Raw genomic sequence first — 27,798 nt, 5'->3', positions numbered from 1 at the left:
CCGCATCTGGTGGCAAGGTGACGTGGCAAGTGACAATCCGCATCTGGTGGCAGGTGACGTGACAATCCGCATCTGGTGGCAGGTGACGTGGCAAGTGACAATTGTAGCAGGCAAGTGACAATCCGCATCTGGTGGCAGGTGACGTGGCAAGTGACAATCTGCATCTGGTGGCAGGTGACGTGGCAAGTGACAAACCGCATCTGGTGGCAGGTGACGTGGCAAGTGAGAACTGTAGCAGGTAAGTGACAATCTGCATCTGCGGGCAGGTGACGTGGAAAGTGACAATCCGCAATGTGTGGCAGGTGACGTGGCAAGTGACAATCTGCATCTGGTGGCAGGCGATGTGGCAAATGACAATTGTAGCAGGAAAGTGACAATCCACATCTGGGGGCAGGTGACATGGCAAGTGACAATCCACATCTGGTGGCAGGCAACGTGGCAAGTGACACGCTCGGGGCTCCCACTGATTCTGCATTATGGTGAGTTGAACTATTTCATTTTATACAACAATGTAATAATAGAAATAATGCGCTTCAATCATCCTGACACCATAACAACCATGGTGCTGTGATGATTGAAGCACCAACACCAGCCATTTCCCCGATAAATTCCCCCCAAAAAACGTATTTTCTGGCAGTGCCCCTCCCGAGACTAGACTCTGGATCCGCCCCTGCCTTGTGGACAGCCTTCCCGGAAGAGTTGAAGCTGTTATAGCTGCAAATGGTGGACCAACTCAATATTGAACCCTGCGGATTAAGACTGGGATGCCATTAAAGTTCATGTGTGTGAAAAGGCAGGTGTCCCAATACTTTTGGTAATATAGTGTATATCTAAAGCAAAACAGTTTTTTTTTTTTTTTTCCATTTCAGATGAAGTAGGATGTACATGTGCCCCCCCCCCCCCCCCCCCAGCTGTTGTGGAACTACAAGTCCCATGAGGCATTGCAAAGCTGACAATTACAAGTATGACTCGCAAAGGCAGAGGCATGATGGGACTTGTAGTCCTACAACACCTTGTAGGGCCACAGGCTGAGCACCCATGAAGTAGTGAATGATTACAACTGTAAAATTTAATTTACCATCAATTTCTGTCCCAATGACATTGGTGACCAGAACAATCAGAGGGTGAATCTCCTCAGTGGGATGGAGGAGCACAGACAGCATGAAAAACCTGACAGAGGTTCTAACCCTCCCCAAACAAGCAAAACAGTTTTGCTTTAAAGTAGAACTATGGCCTCCCACTAAAAAAAATGTGCTGCAGCACTTCATTAAGTGCATCCACACTTACTTTTTTCTCTAGGTCCCTCTGCAAAGCCTCACAAATACTTGTTGATCCTCCAGTGATGCAGCTTCCTGTGCTGGTGTGGCAATGATGCTGCATTACTGTAGAATTGAGAGCAGAGTTGCCACAATTATGTAAAGTGTGCCAAATTGCACTATAGTGGGGAGAGATATTGCAGGAGGTGTGATGAACAGAATTCTCATTGCTGATTCTCAAGTCTGTATCTTGTCAACCATCACCTGACTACACCTAGTCCTGCCCACTGCTTTCTGGACTGACAGCGCTGCCTCTGTTCCTGAAATCCTCCTGTGATCTGCAAAGTCTTGGTGTAGGAGAATGGGAGACACAAAGGAGGATTTGGCTAAGTCAGCGAAGGTAAAATGACTTGCGTGCATTACATACTAACTGGATTAGCTACTTGTTTAGACTGTCATACAGAAACTTTTAGTTGTACTTTAATTACTACTACACACTACTTGTGTAGTTTACACTATAGGGAGCCATTGGTTACATCTGATAGAGATCAATTGCTACTCTGAACGCTAAATTGCACATAATTTTACTAGAATTAAACCAGCCATAGACAGAGCGATTCTCTTTACTGTAACCATGGCTTGCAGGAAAGAACATAGTTTGATTCCCCCATCAACACAGTCAGTGTTAATGGGGAAATCTCTCCTGGGGAGCCATTGTGGTATCCCGACGGGGGGGCAGGAGAAGCCACCCTCTGCCGGAGAACACAGCCACTAGCAATAATCGCATGTAAATCCATGTCTCTGGCCAGCTTTACTGATCTTGGACCCTTCATCACCAAAAGCTTGTGTGTGCAATGTGGATATACACATACTATATAAGAAATTTTGTGAATCTCTAAGACCCCTTTCACACTGGGGCGGTTTGCAGGCGGTATTGCGCTAAAAATACCGCCTGCAAACCGCCCCTAAACAGCCTCCGCTGTTTGTTCAGTGTGAAAGCCCGAGGGCTTTCACACTGAAGCGGTGCGCAGGCAGGACGGTGAAAAAAGTCCTGCAAACCGCTTTTTTGGAGCGGTGAAGGAGCGGTGTATTCACCACTCCTTCACCGCTCCTGCCCATTGAAATCAATGGGACAGCGCGGCTATACCGCGGCAATACCGCGGCTATAGCCGCGCTGTACGAGGGATTTTAACCCTTTTTCGGCCACCAGCGGGGGTTAAAACCGCACCGCTAGCAGCCGAATACCGCTGCAAGAACGACGGTACAGCAGTGCTAAAAATAGCGCTGTTGTACCGCCGACGCCCCCACCGCCCAAGTGTTAAAGGGGCCTTATACTAAACAATGCACATGCGTTCATAATAAACCAGAGTATTTTGGGATATAAAAAAATTAATAATGGGTGGAGGGTTTATTTAAACACCAGCTGAGCTTAGTTTTCCTTTCCTGCTGAGCTCCTCTCTCTGCTAAAAAGGGAATCCATCACCATCTTAAACAACACACTGAAATAAACGCGCCTCTTTTATAGTTCCTGAGGTGTGTGCACTGTATTGTGGGAAGCTAGAGGAGGGACAAAACTCCAACTTGGCTACAAGTCAGAATTAGCAGTTTGTGCTGGAGTATGCAGTAGCACCTTTTGTGTGTGATACAGACATTTGCTGATTCTGGTCGGTTCCCCCTTTAAGAGCCATGTGTCACAGTATATGGAAATTACATATTTCCCATATAATCTGTATAACTTCTGGAGGTTGAATGATACAGCATTCCTGTCTGTACTTTTAAAACAAGGTTTTGCATTTTAATTGGGCTAGCAAATGTGTTTTTCATTATAATTAAATATGGATAATGCAGCGTTCCACCTGGTCTGCATTTTTCAGGCATATAAGCCTCTTTTGGAAACAAACGTCACAAATTCTGATGCATTTTCATACAGGGCTGCCACTATACTGAAATGGAGTGACAGAAACTGATGGATCTTCCTCTGTCTTGGTCTTCATGTGCGATGTTTGTGTTTCCTGTATTGTGTTCCCAGTGTCTGTTTATCTCCTGGGAATGTGAATCAATAAAGACACAGGAGAGACACAAATTAGCTTTCTCCCATTCAGTGCACAGTTGTGGTACAATCCCCTTAAAGCGGGGGTCCACCTATCTATCGTTTTTTTTTTTTTTTAGTTCATTCACAAACTTTTCTTCTCAGCATTACATACTCACATATTGTGTGTAATATGTCCGCCTGTGTCAGATTTCGTTGGAAAGAATAACTTATATTATTCACTGCAGGCGGTTTCCATCTTCATTGTGGGCATTTGAAGCCCACAAGCATTTATTTCCTGGATGTGGTGAATGCTGTGCTCCCAGCATTCACCGCTCGTTCCCGCACATGCTCAGTGGCATCCTGGGAAGCCTGAGACTAGCTCCCAGGAGTCTGGGAGAGGCTAGAAACATGCCTACTCCCACGGGAGGAGTACCAGGAAGTGCAAAGAAGAATAGAAAAATAAAAGGTAATTACGGCGATTTAAATTTTTTTAAACGGCATGTCAGCATCTAGGCAAGGAAGAGAATACATACAAATATTGTTCAAAATTTGGGTGGAACCCCTGACCACTTCCTGTAACAGAGGATTATGACCATTTTTAGTATAACAAAATTCTAAATAGCATGCTAGCATTTGCAAACAGCTGCATTAAGGTGTGTCAAGTGGTTTTAAGTATACATTTTTTTTCTAGCGTTTTGAGCAAAAATGCTTATAAATGTAAACGCACCTAAACACGTGTACAGTATATGCTCCATATGGGCAGTTTTAATTTTGTTTTTTTCTGCCAGCAGTTCTGGCATTTTTTTTGCTTCTTAGTGTGCATGAACCCTCAATGTCAAATGTCCCACACCAGCATGTGGGCAGGAGAATCAATGCAGTTTTGAGAACACACAGTGTGTATGGGTCCTGTACTGCTTTTCTGCCTTTCTGTCATTGTATCAGGAGAACTGAGAGCAGCCCTGTAGGGAAAAAGGGAAGCTGGCCGGGTTTTGTGAAATTCCGCATCCTCAGGCTCTTTGCGTTACATAAAGTCTCATGCACACGAGACGCTGTTAAACTCATGTTCAGAGGCAATTGGACACTTTTTTCAACTGCCCCTGAACCCATTCAATGTCATCCTATGTGTCCATGTGCACAGTCTCATTTTTTGGCGTTTTTAGGCAGTTGCGTTTAACCTCGTTTTTCAAGAAGCAAAAAAATGGGTTCCGACGCAAAAGTTTTCCACGTTTCAGACGCCAAACTCGGCTAAACGCCGGTACCCCCGCGTTTAGCCGCGTTTGCATTTATATGTGTTTTTTTTACAACCCATATCTCGGGGCCACTTGGTGCTAGGAACCTTAAATTTGGTGTGTTAACATATCCAAATTTGGGGTTCCTAGCACAAAGTGGCCCCAAGATATGGGGCCCCAAAGTTGGGCCACAAAATGTCATTCTCTGCTGCAGAAGTGCTTGACATTTTGCGATATGTTGTAGTGCTAGTTCCACTGTGTTAGCACACCAAATTTGGGGGTTCCTAGCACTAAGTAGCCCCGAGATACGGGGCCCCAAAGTTGGGTCACAAAATGTCATTCTCTGCTCTGCAGACGCTTCTAGACGCAAACGCGGCTAAACGCGGCATGCAAACTCGGCAAAACGGGCGTTTCTAAACACCGGTTTCAGCTTTTAAAAACCTGTGTTCAGCAGAGTTTGCACCAGTGTCTCGTGTGCATGAGGCCTAAGATATATGACAATAGCTGGTAAATGAAGAGCTACAAGAGATGCAAAATAAGCTGTTACCTTCTGCATTGAACTATTTTGTAATTGTAATCCCATCATAATGCGAATAAATGGGGGTGAATATTCTTGGGATGGTTTATAGCTCTTACAGCTCAGTGCAAGTTACAGCAGGGCTATAGAATTAAAATTCACTGAGGTCCGGTCAGCAAAATTTTCTTCCAGAAGAGGTCTGAATCTCATGCTTGTGTTATTACTTAGCTCCCCTTCACATCACAAGCCCCCCATTTACATCACAACGCAATATTTACATCACAGTGCAATCTTTTACATCACAGCCCCCCTTTGCAACACAGTCTCCCATCTTTGCATCACAGTTCAATCCTTTCCAATACAGTCCCCCCTTTTATAATCACAGCCCCCCCCCCCCCCCCCCCGCAACAAAGTTCAAATCTTTATATTACAGTTCCCCCTTTGCAACATAATCCCCATCTTTATATCACGGTTCCACCCGTTTGCATCACAGTCCTCCATCTTTACATTGCAGTCTCCCCTTTGCATCGTAGTACCCCATCTTTACATCACAGTCCCCATCATAAAAGTCAGCCCCCGCCTTTTGCAATACAGGTACCACTTTACATTATAGCACCTCCTTTACATCACAGCCACCCATTTATATAATGTCCCCCATTTACATCACAGCCCTAGCCACATCAAACACAATTAGCACTCCCCCATTACATCTCAGTGCCCCCCCCCCCCCTTTACATAGCGGTCCACTGTTTACATAACTGTCTGCCTTAACAGCACAGCTCCCTTTCCTATACATCAGTATGCTCGTCCCTCCCCCTCCCCTTCCTGTCCTACCGTTCTTAGTAGAGAGCGGGAGGTGCTATTGGTCTAGATGGACAACGGAAGCATACTATTTCTCCTGTTAACAATTGGGTGATTTATTGATAGGCAACCAATCAGCCACTTGAAAAGTGGAGCAGCTCCCACTCTCCATGCAGACCAATCACACTTCCTACTCTGCTGTGAAGATGACAGCAGTGGCAGGAGGAACAGAGGACAAACAGGCAGATAAATGGTGCAGGCCATGATAGTCCAGGCAGGACTGTCACTCTGTGCAGGTCTGGACCGCAGTCCGCCATTTAGCGATGCCTGGTATACAGGTATGTTGCATTTCACAAGTCAAAGGTTGCCTGGAGCTGTTATTTTTTATAATGTATCAAACACACAGAAAGGAAGGTGCAGTCATTCAAGCTTGTCCACGTATTTCTCTCTGTAAAAAATGGGCTTGTCCAAGGTCAACATTTTCTAAGGACAAATATAAAAACAGACTGCTCCTAAATGCCTGATTTGTTTAAAAACATTTATGCAAAAACACACAGGCCTATTTCCAAATAGTCTAAACATAATATGGACCCAAAAATCCAGAGAACATTTAATCAAAATTTCCCCTTTGCCTCTGGTGACTTTTTAATCAACTCTGGACAGCTGACACAAACAAAACTGAGCCTTCCAGTTATAGATGGAGACATGGTCTAAATGACACACCAGCTTCTAACATCTTCAAGGCACTTCAATGGTCACTTTACTTACAAAGTCGCCAGAGAAAATGTTTAAGGTGAAAATGTAGACTTGAACATTCTTTTGTTTTTATGTCAAACTTTGATGTTAGCTGCCTAGCTATTGAAATCCCTAGCACGGACTTGTATTATTTATTGATTTTTGGCAAGAGAAAATGTGACATGTCTATGTAGCTCAGTGTCCCCTTTATCAAACTCCTGGCTTAGACCACTCCCACCTTGCAGTCTCACACCTTTGGCTGCACTCTCCATAAAATTAAAGTGGATGTAAACCCCCAATTTTTTTTTTTTTTTTTTATCATACTGTAGTGTATAAGATTTCCTATCATTTGAGCCCAGTCTTGCCACAAAGAGCTAATCCATCTCCGAGCAATCCTCTTTTATTGTTCAGTGAGACAATTCTTGACAAACTGAGAAAAACTTTGTCAAATCCTCCCCCTTGCTGTGAGTGACAGGTGATTTACATCTCATGCACTAGCCTAAGAGACATGCAGTATTTTTAAATTCCCTCCCCCACTCCTTTCATCAGCAGCTCTGCAAGGATTGGGTGTTCCACCCCTCACCATGATTTGGCATGCTGAAGTCATGTGGTTACTTTCCTGTCTTTTCACTGGATGTTAGAGATCATAGCAGAAGTTCAGTGTAAGAAATACACAGGAGAAAATGCATATTGACAAGGGGAGTGTAGAGGTGGGCGGGGAGTCTACTGACATCACGACTCCACCCACCGAGCTCCATACAACAGACCCACCCACAGAATATGCAGTTTTTCGGGTCTAATAACAGACAGAGGGGAGACATTTGACAGGTAAAGATACATGCAGGAGGCATGTATATCCTTATAAATAACCCCTATGACAGTAGTTTAGAAAGGATGACATTGGCTTTACACCCACTTTAAAGAAATGAGAGAGGGACGTCATCATAGTAGCTGGGGAACCAGGTGCAGATATTTCACTTGGGAAACTGGTATGTTACTTCAGCTTGGAACATCCACCCAAACCTGAATCATTTTTTGGTTGGTATGACTTACTAAAACAGCTACTTATAAAAAAAAAAGTTGTTTTTCCACTGACAAAATGGTGTTTACTCTTGAAGGATCTAAGACAAGAGCACGTCTGCAGATAAGTTTTGTCTGAGGTACTGTATTGGCTTACTTTCAGAAAAAGCAAATTTAAATTCATGCGCTCACAAAAAATACATTTCTAAACCATTTCTCCGCTGTCGCTCTGGAAGAGACTATTCAGGCAGAAAGGCATATTAGAATACATTTGTGGCTTGTCTGTCCACCGTTTGTCTATTTGTAGAAGGTGGTTCTTAAGTCCTGAGCATACAGCAGTGTTGGCAAAACCTGGGGCTAACGAGAAACATTGCACAGCTTGCCTGAGGGTTCCCAGACATTGCAGGTGACTTTCTAATGAATCTGACAGCAAACAACATTCTGAAAAGTATATGTATACCAAAAATGTACAGTTTAACCCAACTGTTATTTCTCGCTGTCTGAGCTGCACTACAAAATTCATTTAAGTTGTTATGGGCAACACAAAAACCTCTCAGTTTTTTTAGGTCTACATATAAAGGAAATCTGCTGAATTGTGACATCTGCCTTTACACGCACATGAACTTTAATGGTATCCCAGTCTTAGTCGGGTTCAATATTGAGATGGCCCACTCTTTGCAGCTATAACAGCTTCAACTCCTCTGGGAAGACTGTCCACAAGGTTTAGGAGTGTGTCTATGGGAATGTTTGACCATTCTTCCAGAAGCGCATTTGTGAGGTCAGGCACTGATATGGACGAGAAGGCCTGGCTCACAGTCTCCATTCTAATTCATCCCAAAGGTGTTCTATCTGGTTGAGGTCAGGACTCTGTGCAGACCAGTCAAGTTCATCCATCCCAAACTCACTCATCCATGTCTTTATGGACCTTGCTTTGTGCGCAGTCATGTTGGAACAGGAAGGGGCCATCCCCAAACTGTTCCCACAAAGTTGGGAGCATGAAATTATCCAAAATGTCTTTGTATGCTGAACTGGAACTAAGGGGCCAAGCCCAACCCCTGAAAACTAACCCCACACCATAATCCCACCTCCACCAAATGATTTGGACTGGTGCACAAAGCAAGGTCCATAAAGACATAGATGAGCGAGTTTGGGGTGGAGGAACTTGACTGGCCTGTCCTCAACCCGATTGAACACCTTTGGGATGAATTAGAGTGGAGACTGCGAGCCAGGCCTTCTCGTCCACATCAGTGCCTAACTTCACAAATGCGCTTCTGGAAGAATGATCAAACATTCCCATAGACACACTCCTAAACCTTGTGAACAGCCTTCCCAGAAGAGGTAAAGCTGTTATAGCTGCAAAGGGTGGGCCAACTCCATACTGAACCCTACGGACTAAGACTAGGATGCCATTAAAGTTCATGTGCGTGTAAAGGCAGGCATCCCAATACTTTGGTAATATAGTGTATTTCAAAGCCATTGCTTCTGTATGTTGTTTAATAAAAATCTGTACAAAGGACAGCCATATTTGTACACTACATGTAGTGTACAAATGCAGACCCTGTTTTCTGCTTAAGACTGTTTTTGAGCTTTGGTGATGTTTTCTCACTGCCAGACAGGATCAGGAACAGGTTGCTCTCCGGTGTCTCTAATAGTGTAAACACAAACCATGTCCTTGGCCGCCAGAGGCCTCGTGATCTTTGCCTAGACTTTGAGTTACATTAGGAAGCAAGATAGAGGGACCCTTCTCCTCATAATAATGTAATTTGATAAGGCTGACATTTTGTGTGTTGATTCAGGTAAATCTTTAATGACAGACCTATTTTATGTGGGTTTTGCTTTGCACAATCTGTCTATAGCTTGCACCCATCACATCCCCCCCCCCCCCCCAGCCTGTTGTCACTATGGTACTTGAATTTTCTGCATTGTTCTATAATATGTATCCAATTGTATCATAAACCCACAAGATAATTATGTCCTTTCATAGAAATACAACTATCAGCTCATTGTGTGAATAATTAGCATGTAACTCAAATGTACTCCTTCCTCTGTTCCAGCTCACCTCTTGTTTAACTCATTTGATACAATTATTATCTGTTCTCTAGGATGGAAGGACACAGCTGAGCGCAGTTGTAGAAAAGGAATTGAGTCTGCAAAACTAAAACATCTAAATGCTGGTTGAAAATAGAAATCAAAGGCATAGGTTTCACTGCTTACACCTACAAAATCCACAACATGACCAATTACCAAGCAAACAAGAATTTTACTAATTCACAATTTACTGATTCAAGAGTTACTCCATTTTATTAGAAATTCAGTGATAAAAGCATTCCCATTGGCTGATTGTTGTTGTACTGTGCGCGATGTATGGTTAGTTGGTACCTAGAACTCACAGGAGCACAACACTGCTAGAAAAAATAATATTCAATCTTTCCACATTTTGGGATAAAAAGCAATTGATTTGGTGACAGTTGCAAGGGAAGGCTGGTAGAAACCAATGAATCAATAATGGAAAAGCCCTTTAAATATGCCAATTGCCACATTAAATAAAGCAGACGTTTTATTTTACTATTTTACATTTGCTCAACATGTCATCAATTCCCAGTAGATTAAACAACCGTTTACTGGTCCGGGTGCAAAAATGGTTTCCTTGCGTAACATTAAAAGGTATACTTTAAATTATAACTGATAAAAATATTACCTTCTAGCATACAGCAATGTGATTTAAAGGAGATTTGAATCTATTTTTAATGCTGTGATCTCAGTCTGGTGACCACACACGCACAAATGCATGAGATGATTTGCAGGAAATAAAAGTGATTTTTATGCTCTATATTAGACATTCATAAATTATACACAAATGTGGGACAATAAAATACAGTTATCCTATAAAAACATCACTGAAGGATAATTTTCTGTGTATACAAAACGGTTTAACCACTTGCCGACCGCCTAACATATGTACTGCGGCAGGTTGGCTCTATTGCGTGAAATCATGTACCTGTACATCACTTCATGCAATAGACCCTAGGGGGTGTGTGCATGTCGCCGGAGGTGCGGTCGCACACTGATTGGACAGAGGGGGAGCCAATCAACGGCCCCGATGTACATCGGCCAACCGCAATTGTTCCGGGGAGAGACAGAACGGCGATCTGCCTATGTAAACAAGGCAGATTGCCGTTCTGACAAGGGGAGAAGATAGAGATCTTGTGTTCCTGCTAAGCAGGAACACCGATCTGTCTTCACCCAGTCAGAGCAACCCCCACAGTTAGCAAGCACCAGCTAGGCACACACTTATGCCCCGTACACACGGTCGGATTTTCCGATGGAAAATGTCCGATCGGAGTGTGTTGTCGGAAATTCCGACTGTGTGTGGGCTCCATCGGACATTTTCCATCGGATTTTCCGACACACAAAGTTGGAGAGCAGGAGATAAAATTTTCCGACAACAAAATCCGTTGTCGGAAATTCCCATCGTGTGTACACAAATCCGACGGACAAAGTGCCACGCATGCTCAGAATAAATAAAGAGATGAAAGCTATTGGCCACTGCCCCGTTTATAGTCCCGACGTACGTGTTTTACGTCACCGCGTTTAGAACGATCGGATTTTCCGACAACTTTGTGCGACCGTGTGTAGACAAAACAAGTTTGAGCCAACATCCGTCGGAAAAAATCCAAGGATTTTGTTGTCGGAATGTCCGAACAAAGTCCGACCGTGTGTACGCCCTATCAACCCTTTGATCAACCCTGATGTTAACCCCTTCCCTACCAGTGTCAGTACAGTAATATTGCATATTTTTAGCACTGATCACTATAATAATGTCACGGGTCCCCAAAAAAGTGTCAGGTGTCCGATTTGTCTGCAGTCCCGCTAAAAATCGCTGATCGCCACTATAAAAATCTATTAAAAAATGCCATAAAAACATCCCATATTTTGGTTTGCGCAAAAGTTATTGCGTCTACATTCAATATACGCTTATTGGGATTTTTTTACTAAAAATATATAGCAGAATACGTATTGGCATAAATTGATGAAGAAATTAGATTTTTTTACATTTTTTTTATTGGATGTTTTATAGCAGAAAGTAAAAAATATTTTTTTTTGTTTTCTAGCACAAAAAATAAAAGTTAAAGTAACGCAGTGCCGTATCACAAAATATGTCCTGGTCATTAACGGGGTGAAGTGGGTAAAACAAAATCCTTTCCAATTCAGGATGACATTATTTGAAATAATAATTCTACTAAGCTACAAAAGGGAATATGAAAAAGTTGTCAATATAACAAAAGTAACCGATAGATCGGGGTATTGAATTAAAATTCATGGAGGTCCGATTAGTAAAATTTTCTTCCAGGTCCGAATCGCAGTTTTGTGCGATGACTCAGATTCTTTACATCACAGCCCAGGTGTGCAGGCATGACAGTCCATTCATTTGAATGGGTTGCTGTGCCTGCTTTTTTATGCTGGGAAAAGGTTCTGGCACCTTTTTAAAAATGCAGCTGCATGGAAACTGCATGGTGCGTTTGTACCATGCAATTTCCATGTGCGGGAAATTGCTCCTTGCATTTCACTGCGTTTAAGAGTCAATGGTACCCCTGCACGTTTTCTGTGCAGCACCTCATTTTGTGCACAGCTGCTTGTCCCCTTCACATCTTCCCCACCACAGCACTGCTACCTTTCACATATCACCCCCACACTGTATTTCCCTCCTTCACATATCACTCCCAAACAGTATTGCCCCCTTCACATATCACCCCACACAGTATTTCCCCTTCACATATCACCCCACACAGTATTGCCCCCTTCACATATCAACCCACACAGTATTGCCCCCTTCACATATCAAGCCACACAGTATTGCCCCCCTTCACATATCAACCCACACAGTATTGCCCCCCTTCACATACCAACCCACACAGTATTGCCCCCTTCACATATCACCCCACACAGTATTGCCCCCTTTCACATATCCCCCCACACAGTATTGCCCCCCTTCACATATCCCCCCACACAGTATTGCCCCCCCTTCACATATCCCCCCACACAGTATTGCCCCTCTTCACATATCCCCCCACACAGTATTGCCCAACTTCACATATCCCCCCACACAGTATTGCCCCCCTTCACATATCCCCCCCCACAGTTACATAGTAGGTGAGGTTGAAAAAAGACACAAGTCCATCAAGTCCAACCTATGTGTGTGATTATGTGTCAGTATTACATTACATATCCCTGTATATTGCGGTCATTCAGGTGATTATCTAATAGTTTCTTGAAGCTATCAATGCTCCCCGCTGAGACCACCGCCTGTGGAAGGGAATTCCACATCCTTGCCGCTCTTACAGTAAAGAACCCTCTACGTAGTTTAAGGTTAAACCTCTTTTCTTCTAATTGTAATGAGTGGCCACGAGTCTTATTAAACTCTCTTCTGCGAAAAAGTTTCATCCCTATTGTGGGGTCACCAGTACAGTATTTGTAAATTGAAATCATATCCCCTCTCAAGCGTCTCTTCTCCAGAGAGAATAAGTTCAGTGCTCGCAACCTTTCCTCATAACTAAGATCCTCCAGACCCTTTATTAGCTTTGTTGCCCTTCTTTGTACTCGCTCCATTTCCAGTACGTCCCTCCTGAGGACTGGTGCCCAGAACTGGACAGCATACTCCAGGTGCGGGCGGACCAGAGTCTTGTAGAGCGGAAGAATTATCGTTTTATCTCTGCAGTTGATCCCCCTTTTAATGCATGCCAATATTCTGTTTGCTTTATTAGCAGCAGCTTGGCATTGCATGCCATTTCTGAGCCTATCATCCACTAGGACCCCCAGGTCCTTTTCCATCCTAGATTCCCCCAGAGGTTCTCCCCCCAGTGTATAGATTGCATTCATATTTTTGCCACCCAAATGCATTATTTTACATTTTTCTACATTGAACCTCATTTGCCATGTAGTCGCCCACCCCATTAATTTGTTCAGGTCTTTTTGCAAGATTTCCACATCCTGCGGAGAAGTTATTGCCCTGCTTAGCTTAGTATCGTCTGCAAATACCGAGATTGAACTGTTTATCCCATCCTCCAGGTCGTTTATGAACAAATTAAATAGGATTGGTTCCAGCACAGAACCCTGGGGAACCCCACTACCCACCCCTGACCATTCTGAGTACTCCCCATTTATCACCACCCTCTGAACACGCCCTTGTAGCCAGTTTTCAATCCATGTACTCACCCTATGGTCCATGCCAACGCACCTTATTTTGTACAGTAAACGTTTATGGGGAACTGTGTCAAATGCTTTTGCAAAATCCAGATACACCACGTCTACGGGCCTTCCTTTATCTAGATGGCAACTCACCTCCTCATAGAAGGTTAATAGATTGGTTTGGCAAGAATGATTCTTCATGAATCCATGCTGATTACTGCTAATGATATCATTCTTATTACTTATTACAGTATTGCCCCCCTTCACATATCTCCCCACACAGTATTGCCCCCCTTCACATATCACCCCACACAGTATTGCCCCCCTTCACATATCATCCCACACAGTATTGCCCCCCTTCACATATCTCCCCACACAGAATTGCCCCCTTCACATATCACCCTACACAGTATTGCCCCCTTCACATTTTGCCCCTTCACATATCACCCCCACACATTTATTGCCCCCTTTACATGCCCCCCCCATGGTCACTGCCCCCATTCCCCCACTCCCCATCCTTCACAGTTCCATATATTTTCCTCACTTTACTCTCCTACCTTTCACAGAGCGGAGAGCAGGAGGCGGGACAATCCTAAACTGCAGGCACAGCAGCACTGGGGCGGGGCGCGGGTTAACTTTTCATATTAGCGAACTGGTGATTGGCTGTAGGACCGCCTCCTAGCAGCCAATCACCTCCCGATTAACATGACAAACAGCTACCTCTGTCCACGCAGTGCTGGTCCTGCCCCTAGTTAAGAATTTTCCCGCCTCCCGCTCCTCTCTACTCTAATGATAGCGGAGGAGGCTGTGGACAAAAGCGGCGACTAAATGGCATGATCGCAGCGATCCGGAAAGACCAGCAGCTTGGGCCGGACGCAGACCGCAGGCCACCATTTAGTGATGCCAGCCATAGATGGATAGAGTTTCGAACAAAAAAAATCTGTGGGAAAGGTCTTGGGGAAAATAATACGAAAATTCTCCAACCATGTCTTCAAAAGATTTTGTTTCCATTTAACATTTGATTTTGGAATGAATGGACTTTACCATAAGAAAACCACATACACTGTTAGAAATGTGTTTGTTTAAGAAAACATTTCCATTTGCATTCTCTCATTACTGCAGTCGAAAACGGACATCAATTTGACCCCACTAGTGGGGGGAAAAACTAACGAACTTTCTTAGAACATTCATTTCCTAAGAATTTTCATAGGCAGAGGAATGAAAAAACTTGCAGAGCTGTGCTGTGAATAAACCAGCCCTCTGCTTATCTGTCTCCAAGTTACCTCCCCAACACAAATTTTCAGCTGCTTTTATCTCGGTTGTCGGAGAACTTGTCAGAAGTTATCATGCCGATGACAGAAGAACGGAGCAGCAGAAAGACACAGGACTTAGGGCTTTGGAGAAAGATAAGTAAACACTACAGATATATGTGCCTAGGTCAGATTTAATGAATGGGGTTTACATCCACTTGAAACTTGTGTTGAGATAAATACGACAGCTGCCATTGCAGAATTTCTTCTGAATATGCTACTGGCGTGTCTTCAATACTTTTTGACTTACTGGTCAGAAAAATGTAGCCAGTAAACTCAGAACTCCTGAATCTGCCAACTTGTTCTTTGTTCGTTACCAGGAAGAACCAAATCCAGAAACCGCCAAACAATTAGCATGTACCAAAGCCCACATATTTCTTCAATGACATGACAATGACGTTCTCTTTAACCCATCATATCCTGCCCAGCAATTAATTATAAAAAGGTTGATTTTAACTGCACAGCAGCCAACCACCTGTGGTGACTCTTGATCAGGGTCATGTTATTTTAGTTTTAAAGGGTCTCACCAAGGGCAGAGGACAGTAGGCATGGTAGCCATGGGATTTACTGGGACAGACATATTTGCCAGGTAAGGAGGACTGAGATTTTATTAGCAGATTTGGGGATGACCATAGAGACACTAAAACATGGCAGCGGTTAGGGGAGAGGGTAATCCTTTGGTGGTTTTGGCATCTCTATTGATGCGGCCCATTGATAAGCATGCCTGTAAGGTCTGGGGTTGTGACACCTAGAGATGGAGCTGAATTCCACAACGGATTGCCTAGAAATGCCACTACTGGTAGAGTTTTGGAAACAGACAAATCATTACCAATCTTGAAGATAAAAAGCCGTATTTACAGCTGCTTTGAAGGCCCTCCCTCTTGTCAGGTGTTTAAAACATCATCACTGAGAAATACAGGAAGATACTTATCCATCTTGCCATACCATCAGGGAGGTGTGTGATTGGCCCCAAATTTATTTTGCAGCAGGGCAACAACCCCAAACATACAGCCAATGTCAATAAGAATAAGAACCATCTTCAGCATAAATAAGAACAAGAAATCAAACAAGCGTAAATAAGAACAAACGTCAAAAGTCAAACAAGAATAAGAAATATTGATTTGGTTTAGATTTCTGTTCATTTACATTTTGATAATCAATAAAAATAAACCCGTAAAGTGGTTCCCTCTGTTAGATAACATGATGTTCCCCAGTGTATGTGATTTATAAAAATATAACTCCTGATGAAGTCGTTTATGGCGAAACGATCGCCGGGACAGTCACGTACACACGTTGCTGTGCATTTGCGATCGCTGTTCGGAATTTACAAGGGGATTGATTTGTTTGGATTGTGATTCATTCTCAGCTTGAACTTTACAATTTTATGTAAGTGTACTACTTTTATTAAATCGGATGCAAAGACAATATCACACTATGTGGAGTTTTTTGTTTCATATACATTCCGGCACTGAGGTTTCTTAATGACAAGATCAGCTGGGAACCTTCTGGTGTAAACTATCCAAGGCTCCTGGAGTGAAACGTCCGGACTTCCTTCTCAGTGGATCACAGATCCAATCATGTGACCTCCCTGAGTAAGGTGGGTCGCTGGCTTTCTGGTAAGCCTTCATTTTGTTGTGGTGATGGGTAACACGCTGCCAGGTGTCTGATCGTCATTTTCAATACACTTTTCCTCCATGGGACTTTCTTTGATGAAATTCAACTCTATATGAACTTTTTCTTTTTGCACATAATTGCATCCTTTCACATGTGATGTAATTTTGCATATGTGTTTTAGAGTTTACTCAGTGTCTTTATGCAATTTTTATTGTTTTCTTATATTGCTCATATATTATTGACTGCACAGATTGCACTTTAGTATATCTATTTGGATGTATGCACATATCATGTGCTTTGTGTTATTCACACGACTTGCACTTTACTTATCTAGCCCTGAACTTTTATTTATAAAAAATATGCTGCCTAATATTTTATTTCAGTGCACTGCTCAGCGCTCATGTGACCCACTGGTCTCCTCTCCCGATCTGACAGCTGCAGGGGGAGATACTGAAAATCCCCCGCTGATGTTAGCCGGGAAGTGGAGGAGAGAGGAGGAGACCAGCAAGCAGTCACATGAGCGCTGATCGGCGCTCTGAAATAAAGCATTAGGCAGCATATTTTTATAAATCACATACACTGGGGAACATCATGTTATCTAACAGAGGGGACTATAGAAAGAAAACAGTTATTTTAGAAGCAGCAAGGATGGGGAACGGACGGAGCTGACAGGCAGGGAGGTGAGGGAGGGTAGGGAGGAGAGGACAGTGGAGAGCTGTGGATGACAGAGGCACGTAAACTGACCATGGTGTCAGGGCTCAGCAGCCATGATAAACCATGGTCAGTTTACAGAGGGGAGGGCAGAACCAGGCAGGATCAGCCAGGTATTTCAGGTGATAGAAGGGGCCAAATTAAACAGCACAAGCACTGCGCTGTATAACATGCTTTAAAGGAACGGGATCCTTTTTTTTTTTTTTTTAGAGTTATGCAGCGTACACACGGTCCGACTTTTCGACCGGACTTGTCCGACGGACGCCCCGATCGTGTGTGGGCTTCACCAGACCTTCTGCGGACTTTTCCAGTCGCAAATCTGATGGACTTTAGATTTGGAACATGCTTCAAATCTTTACGTCGTAACTCCTCCGGACCCAGAAATCCGTTCGTCTGTATGCTAGTCCGACGGACAAAAAAACAATGCTAGGGCAGCTATTGGCTACTGTTTATCAACTTCCTTATTTTAGCCTGGTGTACATCATCATGTACGAATCCGTTGGACTTTGGTGTGATCGTGTGTAGGCAAGTCCGTTCGTTAAAAAGTCAGTCGCAAGTCCGTCAAAAGTCTGTCGAAAGTCCGCTGGAAAGTCTGTCGGACCAGTCCGGTCGAAAAGTCCGCCCGTGTATACGCGGCCTTACAAACGCTTTAACACTTCTATTTCTGGAAGCATTCTTAATTTACAGCATTTTTTCATACCTGCCTAAAACCTTTGGACAGTACTGTATGTATATAATCCAGTCTGCCATGTAAAATGGCATCTGGCAACTGAGCATGGAGTTTTCAACAGAACCCAGATAAAAGTTACAAAAGGCAGTATTTAGTGCATTCACCATGAAAATTGGGTGCAAATAGCGTGTGCGGGAGCAGGACGAGTGGCGTCAGATTACATACAGTGAGAAACTCCTGTTTACTTGGTGGCCTCTATAATAGGAAGTCCCATCTCCTGGGCCGCCATTGGACCACTGTTCTGTCTATCATAGGAGACTCTCACTGTATGTAATCTGTCGGCGCTTATCCCACCCCTCTCCCTGTCCCCTCTAGGCTGCAGATGGGCATCGATCAGGCTGCACTGATGGCAATGGTGAGGCTGCTGCATTGATGTGGACTGATGAGGCTGCATTGATGGCACTTGTGAGGCTGCAGATGGGCATTGATCAGGCTACATCGAAGGCAATGGTGAGGCTGCAGATGGGCACTGACCCTTATTTTGCTTCAAAGTTCCTTATTTAAAATTTAAGTTTTTTTCCTGAAACTTCCCTCTGAAAATGAATGTGCGTGTTATACGCCGATAAATACGGTAAGTGAAATTGACAGAAAAAAATTTAGGAAGATTAATAACTTCCATCTACATGGAAGATATTTGTAAATGTGATTTCACACAAAGTAACTTTTGAGTTTTACATCTACTTTAATGTATTGCAATTTTTTTGCAGTCATTTCCTTGGAGTGTTTATCAGCCCCGAATAAGATGCTCTCAGGAACTCAAAGAAACCAGCATTTAGCTTTAGTAACAATTTAATGATGAGCGTCACCTTTCATCCCTCTATTAGCATAATCCAGCATTGTTATCCGCACCTTTGTTGTAGTTCGTTTAATGGTTAAATGAGAAATCCTCCTCACTTTAAATGCTCACCCGGCAATTATTGGCGTGTCATTCTGATCTCTGTAACATGCCCGGGTGTGCTGCACAAAGTGAACAACTGTTTTCTTTTTTTGCTAAAATTGAGGTTGTGGGTAATGCAGCTTCCACAAAAGGTAGTGTCAAAGCAGACTGGTATAATTAAGGCTTTTAAGATTTCATGCCTCACTTTTTTTAACACCATGTCTGAAACAACCTAACTTATAACTGACATAGCAGAGTCTCCTATCCACTACTGGATGATACATTATCTAATTCCAGGATGTGGCCTTTGTTCCTGGGCAGACGCATTACTGTGCACAATGCCATGGAGGTCAACTCTAACTTGGAACCAGCACCTCTTCCTGGAGTTGGGCAGTAAAAGACTCCTGTGTCGGAGGGCAACTTCAGCTGTGGCTAATATGATAGTTTCTCTTTAATGTCCTGTTTTTGCATTTAAAGTGGAGTTCCAGTCCCCCAAGTCAAATTTTTTTTTAAATGCCGCTGTCATTTGTTAAACTTTATCTGGCACATTTAGCTAGTGCCTTTAGTGTATTCCGGTTAATTTCAGTTTAAAATAGACTACCTCGATCTCAGAAGCTGGCAGGGGCCATGTCCACTGTGGGCATCTGAAGCCCCCTAGTATCTATTTCCGGGACTAGGTGCAGTAGGATTCCCAGCATGCACCTCCCGATCTCGCGCCTGCGCAGTAATGTCACAGAGTGGCACTCCATCCTCCTGACATGTTGCCATAGCAACGGTCTGGAAATAACGCAAGATTTCGGCAATAGGCGATTCGCAAGGACTCCTGGGATACATGATGACGCTATCCCAGGAACCTTTGCGAATCGCCTAGTGACGTAATCGCCTAGGCGATTAGAGGCGGAAGTCGTGGAGAACAAACTAAAATAAGGTATTTACAAGCATAAAAAAAAAAAAAGGCCATTGTGAAAAGTATAAGCTAAGGGCATGCAGCACAGACAAAGTTCAGAAAATGGGTGGAACTCCGCTTTAAGTTTTTTTTTTTTATATTGTTAAAAGCCTCCTGCTATAATTTTCTGACTTTCTTTGCATTATTCAAATGCTAACAAACAGGTACATCCAATGCATATAAACCCAATACAATATGACAACAAAGCACCCTTCCACTGACAAAGCCAAAAAAAAAAATTGCAGATAACAAATCACCAGTCAGCTTAACAAATGTAACCAAGGCCATGTAAGCATTAGAGGGTGGTAATCAGGACTGGTACATGTTTTCCTGCTCACAAAGTAACAACTGGAAAAAATCTCTGCAGGCTGAATGCCGATTGTTCCTTTTCCTACAGAGAAAAAGAAACCAACTTTCCATCCTGCATGCACTGCATCAGCCAAGCTGGAAAATGTTTATTGCATTTTTTTAGCTCTGCAGTGATTTCAGCCGTTTTCTTCCAGATGGTCATTGTTACCAAGTGATCTGCCAATCTAAAACCAACTCCTTTGATATTTTAGTTAAGGCTGGAATTTAGTATGACAGTGGTTTAGTAACCCATATGAGTGCCATAGCTTTTTACCCTGATTTCTCAACTATGCATATCACTTGCTATGGCATTTCATTCTTTCTGTTGCATTCTTCTAATGTAAAATACATGAACAAGACAATGGGGTTGATTTACTAAATTTACTGATTTACTAAATTTACTAAAGGCAAATCCACTTGGAAGTGCAGTCACTGTAAATCCAAGGGGAAGATCTGAAAGGAGGGGAAGCTCTGCTGATTTTATCATCCAATCATGTACAAACAAAAATGCTATTTTTTATTTTCCTTGCATGCCCCCCCCTCGGATCTACAGCGACTGCACTTCCAAATGCACTTGCAGTGCAAAGTGGATTTGCCTTTAGTAAATAAACCCCAATGTGACAGACAATAAAACCTCATACCAGCAGCAACAATCACTGAAGAGCCCCTGAGAAACATACAAATCTGGCCAGTGATTTAATCTGCTGCAGTTAGTTTTAGGGCCTGTGTTGACTAGACAAGCTTCAATAGGTAAATGCCATTTTCTTTTGACATGTTTCTGAGATCACCTAGAATTTACTGCAGGTGAAGCTGACCTGTTTCTGCTGCTTTTACATTCCTATAGACTTTTATCAAGAGAGCAGCAGTTTTGAAGCAAACAAAGCCTGTCTACACTGGTCCTCAGACTGACTTTTCTTACCCATGAATACAGTCATTGAAGTCAATAAAAGACAGGCCAGCTAACATAGAAACAAAGAACTCCTCTTATTTTGCATGATCACTATAAGATAACTTTCTGCTTACCAGGTGCGGCATCTGGATTCGAACATCCATAGTGTCGACTGGCGTGCCATCCGGAGATTGGGCATCTGTGCAACAATGATTTTCTTTGTATTTTCTGTTACGTGCTGGTTTTGTATTCCGGTCCTTCTTTAGGTCTGGCATGTGATGGCTGTCCCCGTTCTGAGTCTGCAGTTAAAAGAATTGAAGACACTTGTTTCATTAAAGAAATACTTAGACAGCCTTTACTGACCCTTCTTTTGAAAATGCTAGGTTGCTCTCTGATGTGCTTATACCCTCTTACTTTCATACTTTGAATCGCATAGCTGGAAGAAGTGGGTCAATTCCTCACTGCACAGGTTTTCCATAAAGCAGACGTTTACTTATAAAGGCTTCATATAAGTAGATATATAGCACATGGACCAGCTTTCTTTGCAAACATTTAAATCTCAAACACTTTATATTTTCTCACTTTTTTATCCCAATGTTCAAATTTCTTTATATTGTGTTGTTCTGCCTCTGCCCACTATTTCAATTGATACTGTTTGTTCTTGGTGATCCCCAGACAAAGAAGCCCCTATGTATACTGAAACTGCTGCAACATATTCAATTTACGTATAGGCATTTTTTTATCTTATTTTTACTTCCTGCCCCGAAGACACAACAGGAAATTAGAGAAATTCTCTACAAAGTGAGAGGAGTTCCTCTCTTAGACAGTTATTACCCTCACCTCTTGTTCTGGTGACAATTGTAAATCTTTGATACAAAAAGTATACCTCTTCGCTATCTTAGTGCAAATAATAGTTATCCAAAATGTTTGAACACAATGTGTGTGTGTGAACCTATATTCTAATAATTCTAATAATAGAGTTGCTACAGACACCCACTGTGTTTCCAGAAGTAATATATTATTTGTGAATGCTGTTGCGCAAGCTCCCTAATGAATTAATGCATAAAATAAATAACAAATTATCAAAACAAATCACATATAAAGTGTATAAACATAGTGCAGTCCACAACAAAGTGCATAAACTATATTATGGTGTATAACAGTTCATTCTCCAGCGGTAATATGACATGTGCAATCCACAAAAAAATCAATTTATGTGTGATAATGTGAAGACAATTGGTGTGCTTCCACCTCCTTGTGACACCTATGTGCTTCCAAAACTCTCACCTTAATGAGTAATCAAATGAGCCTTTTGTTTACCATTCCATACTATAAGCAATGCTCCACCGATCTTTGCCTGGTCCCAGTTCTGCCAGATTTAACAAAGTAATCCGTGGTAATAGTCCCTTTAAGGCGACGGCCACCACGCTTATCCATATGTTAGGATAAAACAAAGTGACCTCCCTTAGTGTAGTATTTAAAATAAATAGAATTTATTAAATAGAGTAACTCTTACATCAAACAAATGATAAAAACCCCTTGGTCAATCTATCATATACTCAGCATGTACGCGTCTGACATCACTTCCAGTCCAGGGTGGCCTACACATTACGTCACGTGACTTCATCAGGGTTTTTTTTTTGCACATGTACCTGTGTGTATGTGTGGTTATAAAAAGGAGGGAGACCCTCCTGCAGGGGCAGCCCTCTGGATATATCAACTCATCCACCACACTTACATTGTCCCCGGGGGATCATATTCATATGCTCAAAGCAATGACCATGTTGTATTACATTTTTTTAAATAAATATATACACTATATCTGTCACACACATATATATATATATATATATATATATATATATATATATATATATATATATATATTTATGGTTGGAGCCCTATGTCCGGTATGTACATGAATACCACTTACAGTAAAGATAGGACTTACCATCGGAAATGGACCTGAAAGTGTGGACTTAGCATATGAAATGGACCTGAAAGTGTGCCTTGGTCTAATGGCCGGTATGCCAAAATAAGGGGGCATACCCTGGTTTAAGAAATGGTTATTCTGTAAGAGAAATGAATGAAATGAATAGTTTGAGAAATGCTGTGAAATGGGGATGGGAGGGTGGGTATCGCGCACAGGAAACCGACAAGCACCACAGGTGAGCGGGCTGCTTAAGTACCCCCCCGGGCTCCTCCCATAAATTCAGGCCACCATACTGGCCTTCCTACTTATGGTTGGAGCCCTATGTCCGGTATGTACATGAATACCACTTACAGTAAAGATAGGACTTACCATCGGAAATGGACCTGAAAGTGTGGACTTAGCATATGAAATGGACCTGAAAGTGTGCCTTGGTCTAATGGCCGGTATGCCAAAATAAGGGGGCAAAAACATTCAGGTAGGGTTATGATTTTATTGATTTTCAATTATTTATTGAGCCAATTTGGAGAATGCCTGTGCCATCTCTGTTTGTGGGTTGGGGATATACCGGGCGAAGCAGGCTGACTTCCACCTGCCCAGTCTTTTGATGATGTGGTCCGGAACCCCGTGGCGGGATGCCGCGGAGGCTGCTCCGATGCGAAACGAGTGTCCGGAATACTGACTAGGGTTAAGATGAAGATTGCGGAGAAGTATTCTTATGTGTTCCACAAACTGAGAGGCGTTTAAGGGTTTAACTGGGAACGGTAGAAGGGGACTGCTGTCTGGTTGTTCAGGCAGGAGTGACAGGAGCCGGTTGAGTACGGCGACTGGACACCAGCTGTTGTCGGTTTTGTAGAGGTGAATGTTCGCTCCTGAGCCCGTTTGCTGGGTTTTAGAGACCTCGAGGTGCAGGATGAAGTGGTCTTGGTATCTAAGTAAGTGTCGTCTGCGTAATACTCGGTCTGTGGGTTTGTTAGAGGTGAATTCGCCAGGGCGCATGAACCCATAGTACGCTAGATATATCGCTGCTTGTAAGACCGTGCTGCGGAGCAGACCGAATGGCGAGGTAGCCAGAATAGTTGACATGTCCCTAAAGATGGGTCCCGTAATGGGCAAGCGCTTAGTGCTGATGACTGGTTGTTGTTTCTGGATTCCCCTTAAAACGGCTCGTATAGCGTGAGATGAGAATAGTGAAGATTTCGTGGGGTCTTCAAGCGCCATAAAATGTTGAATGCCGGCTAGGTATAGCCGGATGGTATTGTAGGATAAGGCCAACTGCGTGTGGCAGTGTGCAGTGAAGGCCAGTACCTGCTTGATATCTGTTGGTCCTTTACTGCAGGACGTGAGGAATTTGTTGAAGGCCTTCCAAGCTGTCTGGTAGGCTTTAAGTGTGTTGTAGGAGAGGGAATGATTTATGAGTTGTGTAGCTCCGTGTAAATGTTGATCTAGTCCAGGGTCAGTTGTGACCAGACAGGGATAGGGGCCGACATTGGATCGGCATCGGGAACCTGATTGAAAAAGGAGGAATAATTGAAACGTGACAGTGCGTCAGCTGCTGAGTTGTATCTGCCGGGAATAAATGCACAGTGTATATTGAACTGATGTTGTAAAGACAGTTGTACCAACCTGCGCAGGAAGGACATGACTGCTAGGGACTTGGACCTGCCTTTGTTGATGATGTCTGCCGTGGCCTGGTTGTCGGTGCTAAAGACTACAGTTTGTCCTGTCCAGTGGTGGCCCCAGAGTTGTGCGGCTGCCACTATGGGGTAAAGCTCAAAGAGGGCAGATGTTTGGGAAAAGCCGGGTATCAATAGTACCTGTTGAGGCCAGGGTCCTGAAAACCAATGATGGCCAAAAATTGCCGCGAAACCTGTGGAGGCTGCGGCGTCCGTTACCACCTGGGGTGAATGGACCGAAACTATAGGTATGAATAGAGATATGCCATTCCAGGCGGACAAGAATTCCTCCCACATGGACAGGTCCGCTATGGCTGCGGAGTCTAAATTCAGAATCTGATCAGGGTCTTGAGTTTCCGACAGAAATCTGAGTAGGCGTGATACAAATGTGCGGCCTTGTGGAATAATTCGCATAGCGAAGTTGAGCATACCCAGGAGGGACTGCAACTGTTTTTTGGTACAGTCCTTGGTGTGTGTAAACTCGTGAAGGACTGCCCTAATGCGTGATAGTTTGTCGATGGGGAGACTGGCTTGCATTGCGCAGGTATCCAAGCTGACCCCGAGAAAAGTGATGCTATTTGCTGGGCCATCGACTTTGTGCTCGGCAATAGGAACATTGAGGTTTCCAAAAATTACCCTAAGTTTGTCGAGATCTCCTGGGGGCTTGCTGGGTGGTTCTATCAGTAGGAAGTCATCTAAATAATGGATGACTTCATGGCATTGACCCTTGTGTAATAGTATCCAACCGAGGGACTGGGCGAACGTGTCGAAGAGCCACGGGCTACTCTTCGAACCGAAGGTGAGCTTTGTAGCAAAATAATATGCTTCCTTCCACTTGATGCCATGCCAGCACCAAAGGGATGGGTGGATGGGCAGGAGCTTGAAGGCATCCGAGATGTCGGCTTTGGAGAGCCAGGCGCCTGTGCCTGCTTTGATGATCGCTTGTATTGCCATGTCCACGGAAGAATATTTTAGGGAAAACTCCTCGGAGGGGATCAGGGAATTGAGACTGGGTATGTGGGAAGAATGAGGCGCAGACAAGTCGTACACCAAACGCAATTTATTTGAAAACTTGCCCTTGACAAGCCCAATAGGGCTGACTCTCCATGTGTTGAAAGGGGGGCAACTGAAAGGGCCTATCACGTAACCTCGATCCACCTCTGCCTGTAAGAGCTGATCTATGGCTTGTTCGTCAATGGCTGCCGAACGAAGATTGGCACATTCGTGGGTAGTGTGGGGTAGTGAAATGAGGCCGGTGTGAAAGCCTGCTGTGAAGCCTTGGATAAGGAAGGTGGCCAGGGAAGGGGTGGGATGTGAAGTGAGATACCATCCTAACCATAAGAGGTTGATCCGGCTTAGTCACGCCTTCTTGTGTTGCTTGACTTCACACAAAATCCTAGGGTGTGCTCTATGACATAAGGTGCAGAGGTGAAGTAGACGGCACTGGCTGAAGTTGCAGGACCCCTGATTAAAGTTATTACAGATGGCTGCCCCTCCCACGGTTCGGACTGGGCGTCCGAGTTTGTCCACCTGAGGCGTTGGTTCAGGGATCGGCTGACCCTGTACTGAACCTGAGGTAGAGGGAAACTCGAAAGGCCGTCTGGTTGCCGTATTGGCGCACCAGGTGGCAGTGTGGGTGGAAGACTGGCAAATCGCACACAGAGGTGAGCGTAAGCCGGCAAAGTGGCGGCAGAAGAGCTCTGTATCCATGAGACTCCAATCTGTCGTGATCTGGAACTGTATGAGTCTGGCCGCGGCCTTGGCTGAAAAGGAACGATGGTAGTCGTAAAAGGCAAAACCTCCGTACTTGTGGCCCAAGTCTACCACAGTATGGAGATACAAGTCCAGCTCTTCCCGCCTGCTAGGGGTGGCTGAGCACAGGACATCTCTGAGCATGCCAAAGGCCAGGGTAAACTCTGAGACTGTTAGCTTGCGGTTCAATCTGGGGTCTTTGGCTTTAAGGACCACTGATATGTCACCCCAGGAGTAGGCTTTATTTTCTGCCAAATCATGCACGGAAATGAGGAGAGAGGCCAGGTTGACGTCCTTGCCGTCCAAGATGTCCTTCCTGATACTGGTTGGGACCAGGTGGGAGGGGTAGACAATGTGGCTCGAGCCTGAGGTACCTGCAGGAAGAGGTGTCAAGCTTTGAGTTGCCGTTGGGTCGGGGACAGCCGTGGCCGGTCGGGCCTCCAGAAGTGCAACCCTGGTTTGGATGTCTGCCACTGAGGTGGATAGAGATGACACCATCGTGTGTAATTGTGAAATGGCCGATGATATCGACTGAAGGGATGCCTGTTGGATACTGGGTCCTGCTGCTGGTGGGGGAAAGAGGAGTTTGAAAAGCTCGCCTTTCCTTGCTGTGGCGGGGAAGGGGACACCTCTGCGTCTGAGCTCTGCCGTCAGTTTGGGGATAGTCCATCCCCTAAGGGATTGCACGCTGCCGCTTTCTGAGACCGGAGAAGGTGACAGAGGGGCCGTGAGGTCTTCGCTGCCGGTCTGAGACATGGTTGCTCTGGTGAGGATTCTCTTGAGCTTTTATTTCCTGGTTGACTGTAACCTATTAGGGGTGAGATGAATTTCAAGTTTTTTTCTTTGATCCGCTGAAACATACTTACCCGACTTATTCTCCCATTCCCCTTTTTTTTTTTTTTTTTTTACCTGGGGGGATATCGTCCAACCTGGTGCAGGGTGGACCTACTGAACTTTGACTGACCTGAGAAAAACGAAAAGGTGACAATTCGTGAAGGGATTGCTAACTGATTTTTTGAAGCAACGATTTGTATGACAATGAAACGATTCGAAATGTTTGCCTTGATTATGAATGGACTCCATGACAGAGGTCCGGCCTGGTCGTCATCATTGATTCGACCGAGAACCGGGCTCTGGAGCATGTATTGAAATGAGGCAAGTGAAAACATTGGTGCACGCGGGACGATCTGGTGCCTGTTTGATGCATCTGGATTCGAATCGGAGCACCGTATGAAATGA

General features: G+C 43.9%; 1 protein-coding gene across 3 annotated transcripts in view; it reads right to left on the bottom strand.

The window, feature by feature from the left end:
• Positions 1 to 27,798, bottom strand: part of GPSM1 (G protein signaling modulator 1) — an 811,168-nt gene that overhangs the window by 342,158 nt on the left and 441,212 nt on the right. For all 3 annotated transcript variants that reach the window (XM_073599650.1, XM_073599651.1, XM_073599649.1), the window contains one exon: positions 21,336 to 21,500. In XM_073599650.1, coding sequence (XP_073455751.1) covers positions 21,336 to 21,500 — 165 coding nt within the window. The remainder of the gene's footprint in view (positions 1 to 21,335; positions 21,501 to 27,798) is intronic.

The sequence above is a fragment of the Aquarana catesbeiana genome, linkage group LG09 (genome assembly GCF_042186555.1).
Source record: "Aquarana catesbeiana isolate 2022-GZ linkage group LG09, ASM4218655v1, whole genome shotgun sequence".
NCBI lineage: Eukaryota > Metazoa > Chordata > Amphibia > Anura > Ranidae > Aquarana > Aquarana catesbeiana.
This window is presented reverse-complemented; position numbering and strand designations above follow the sequence as displayed.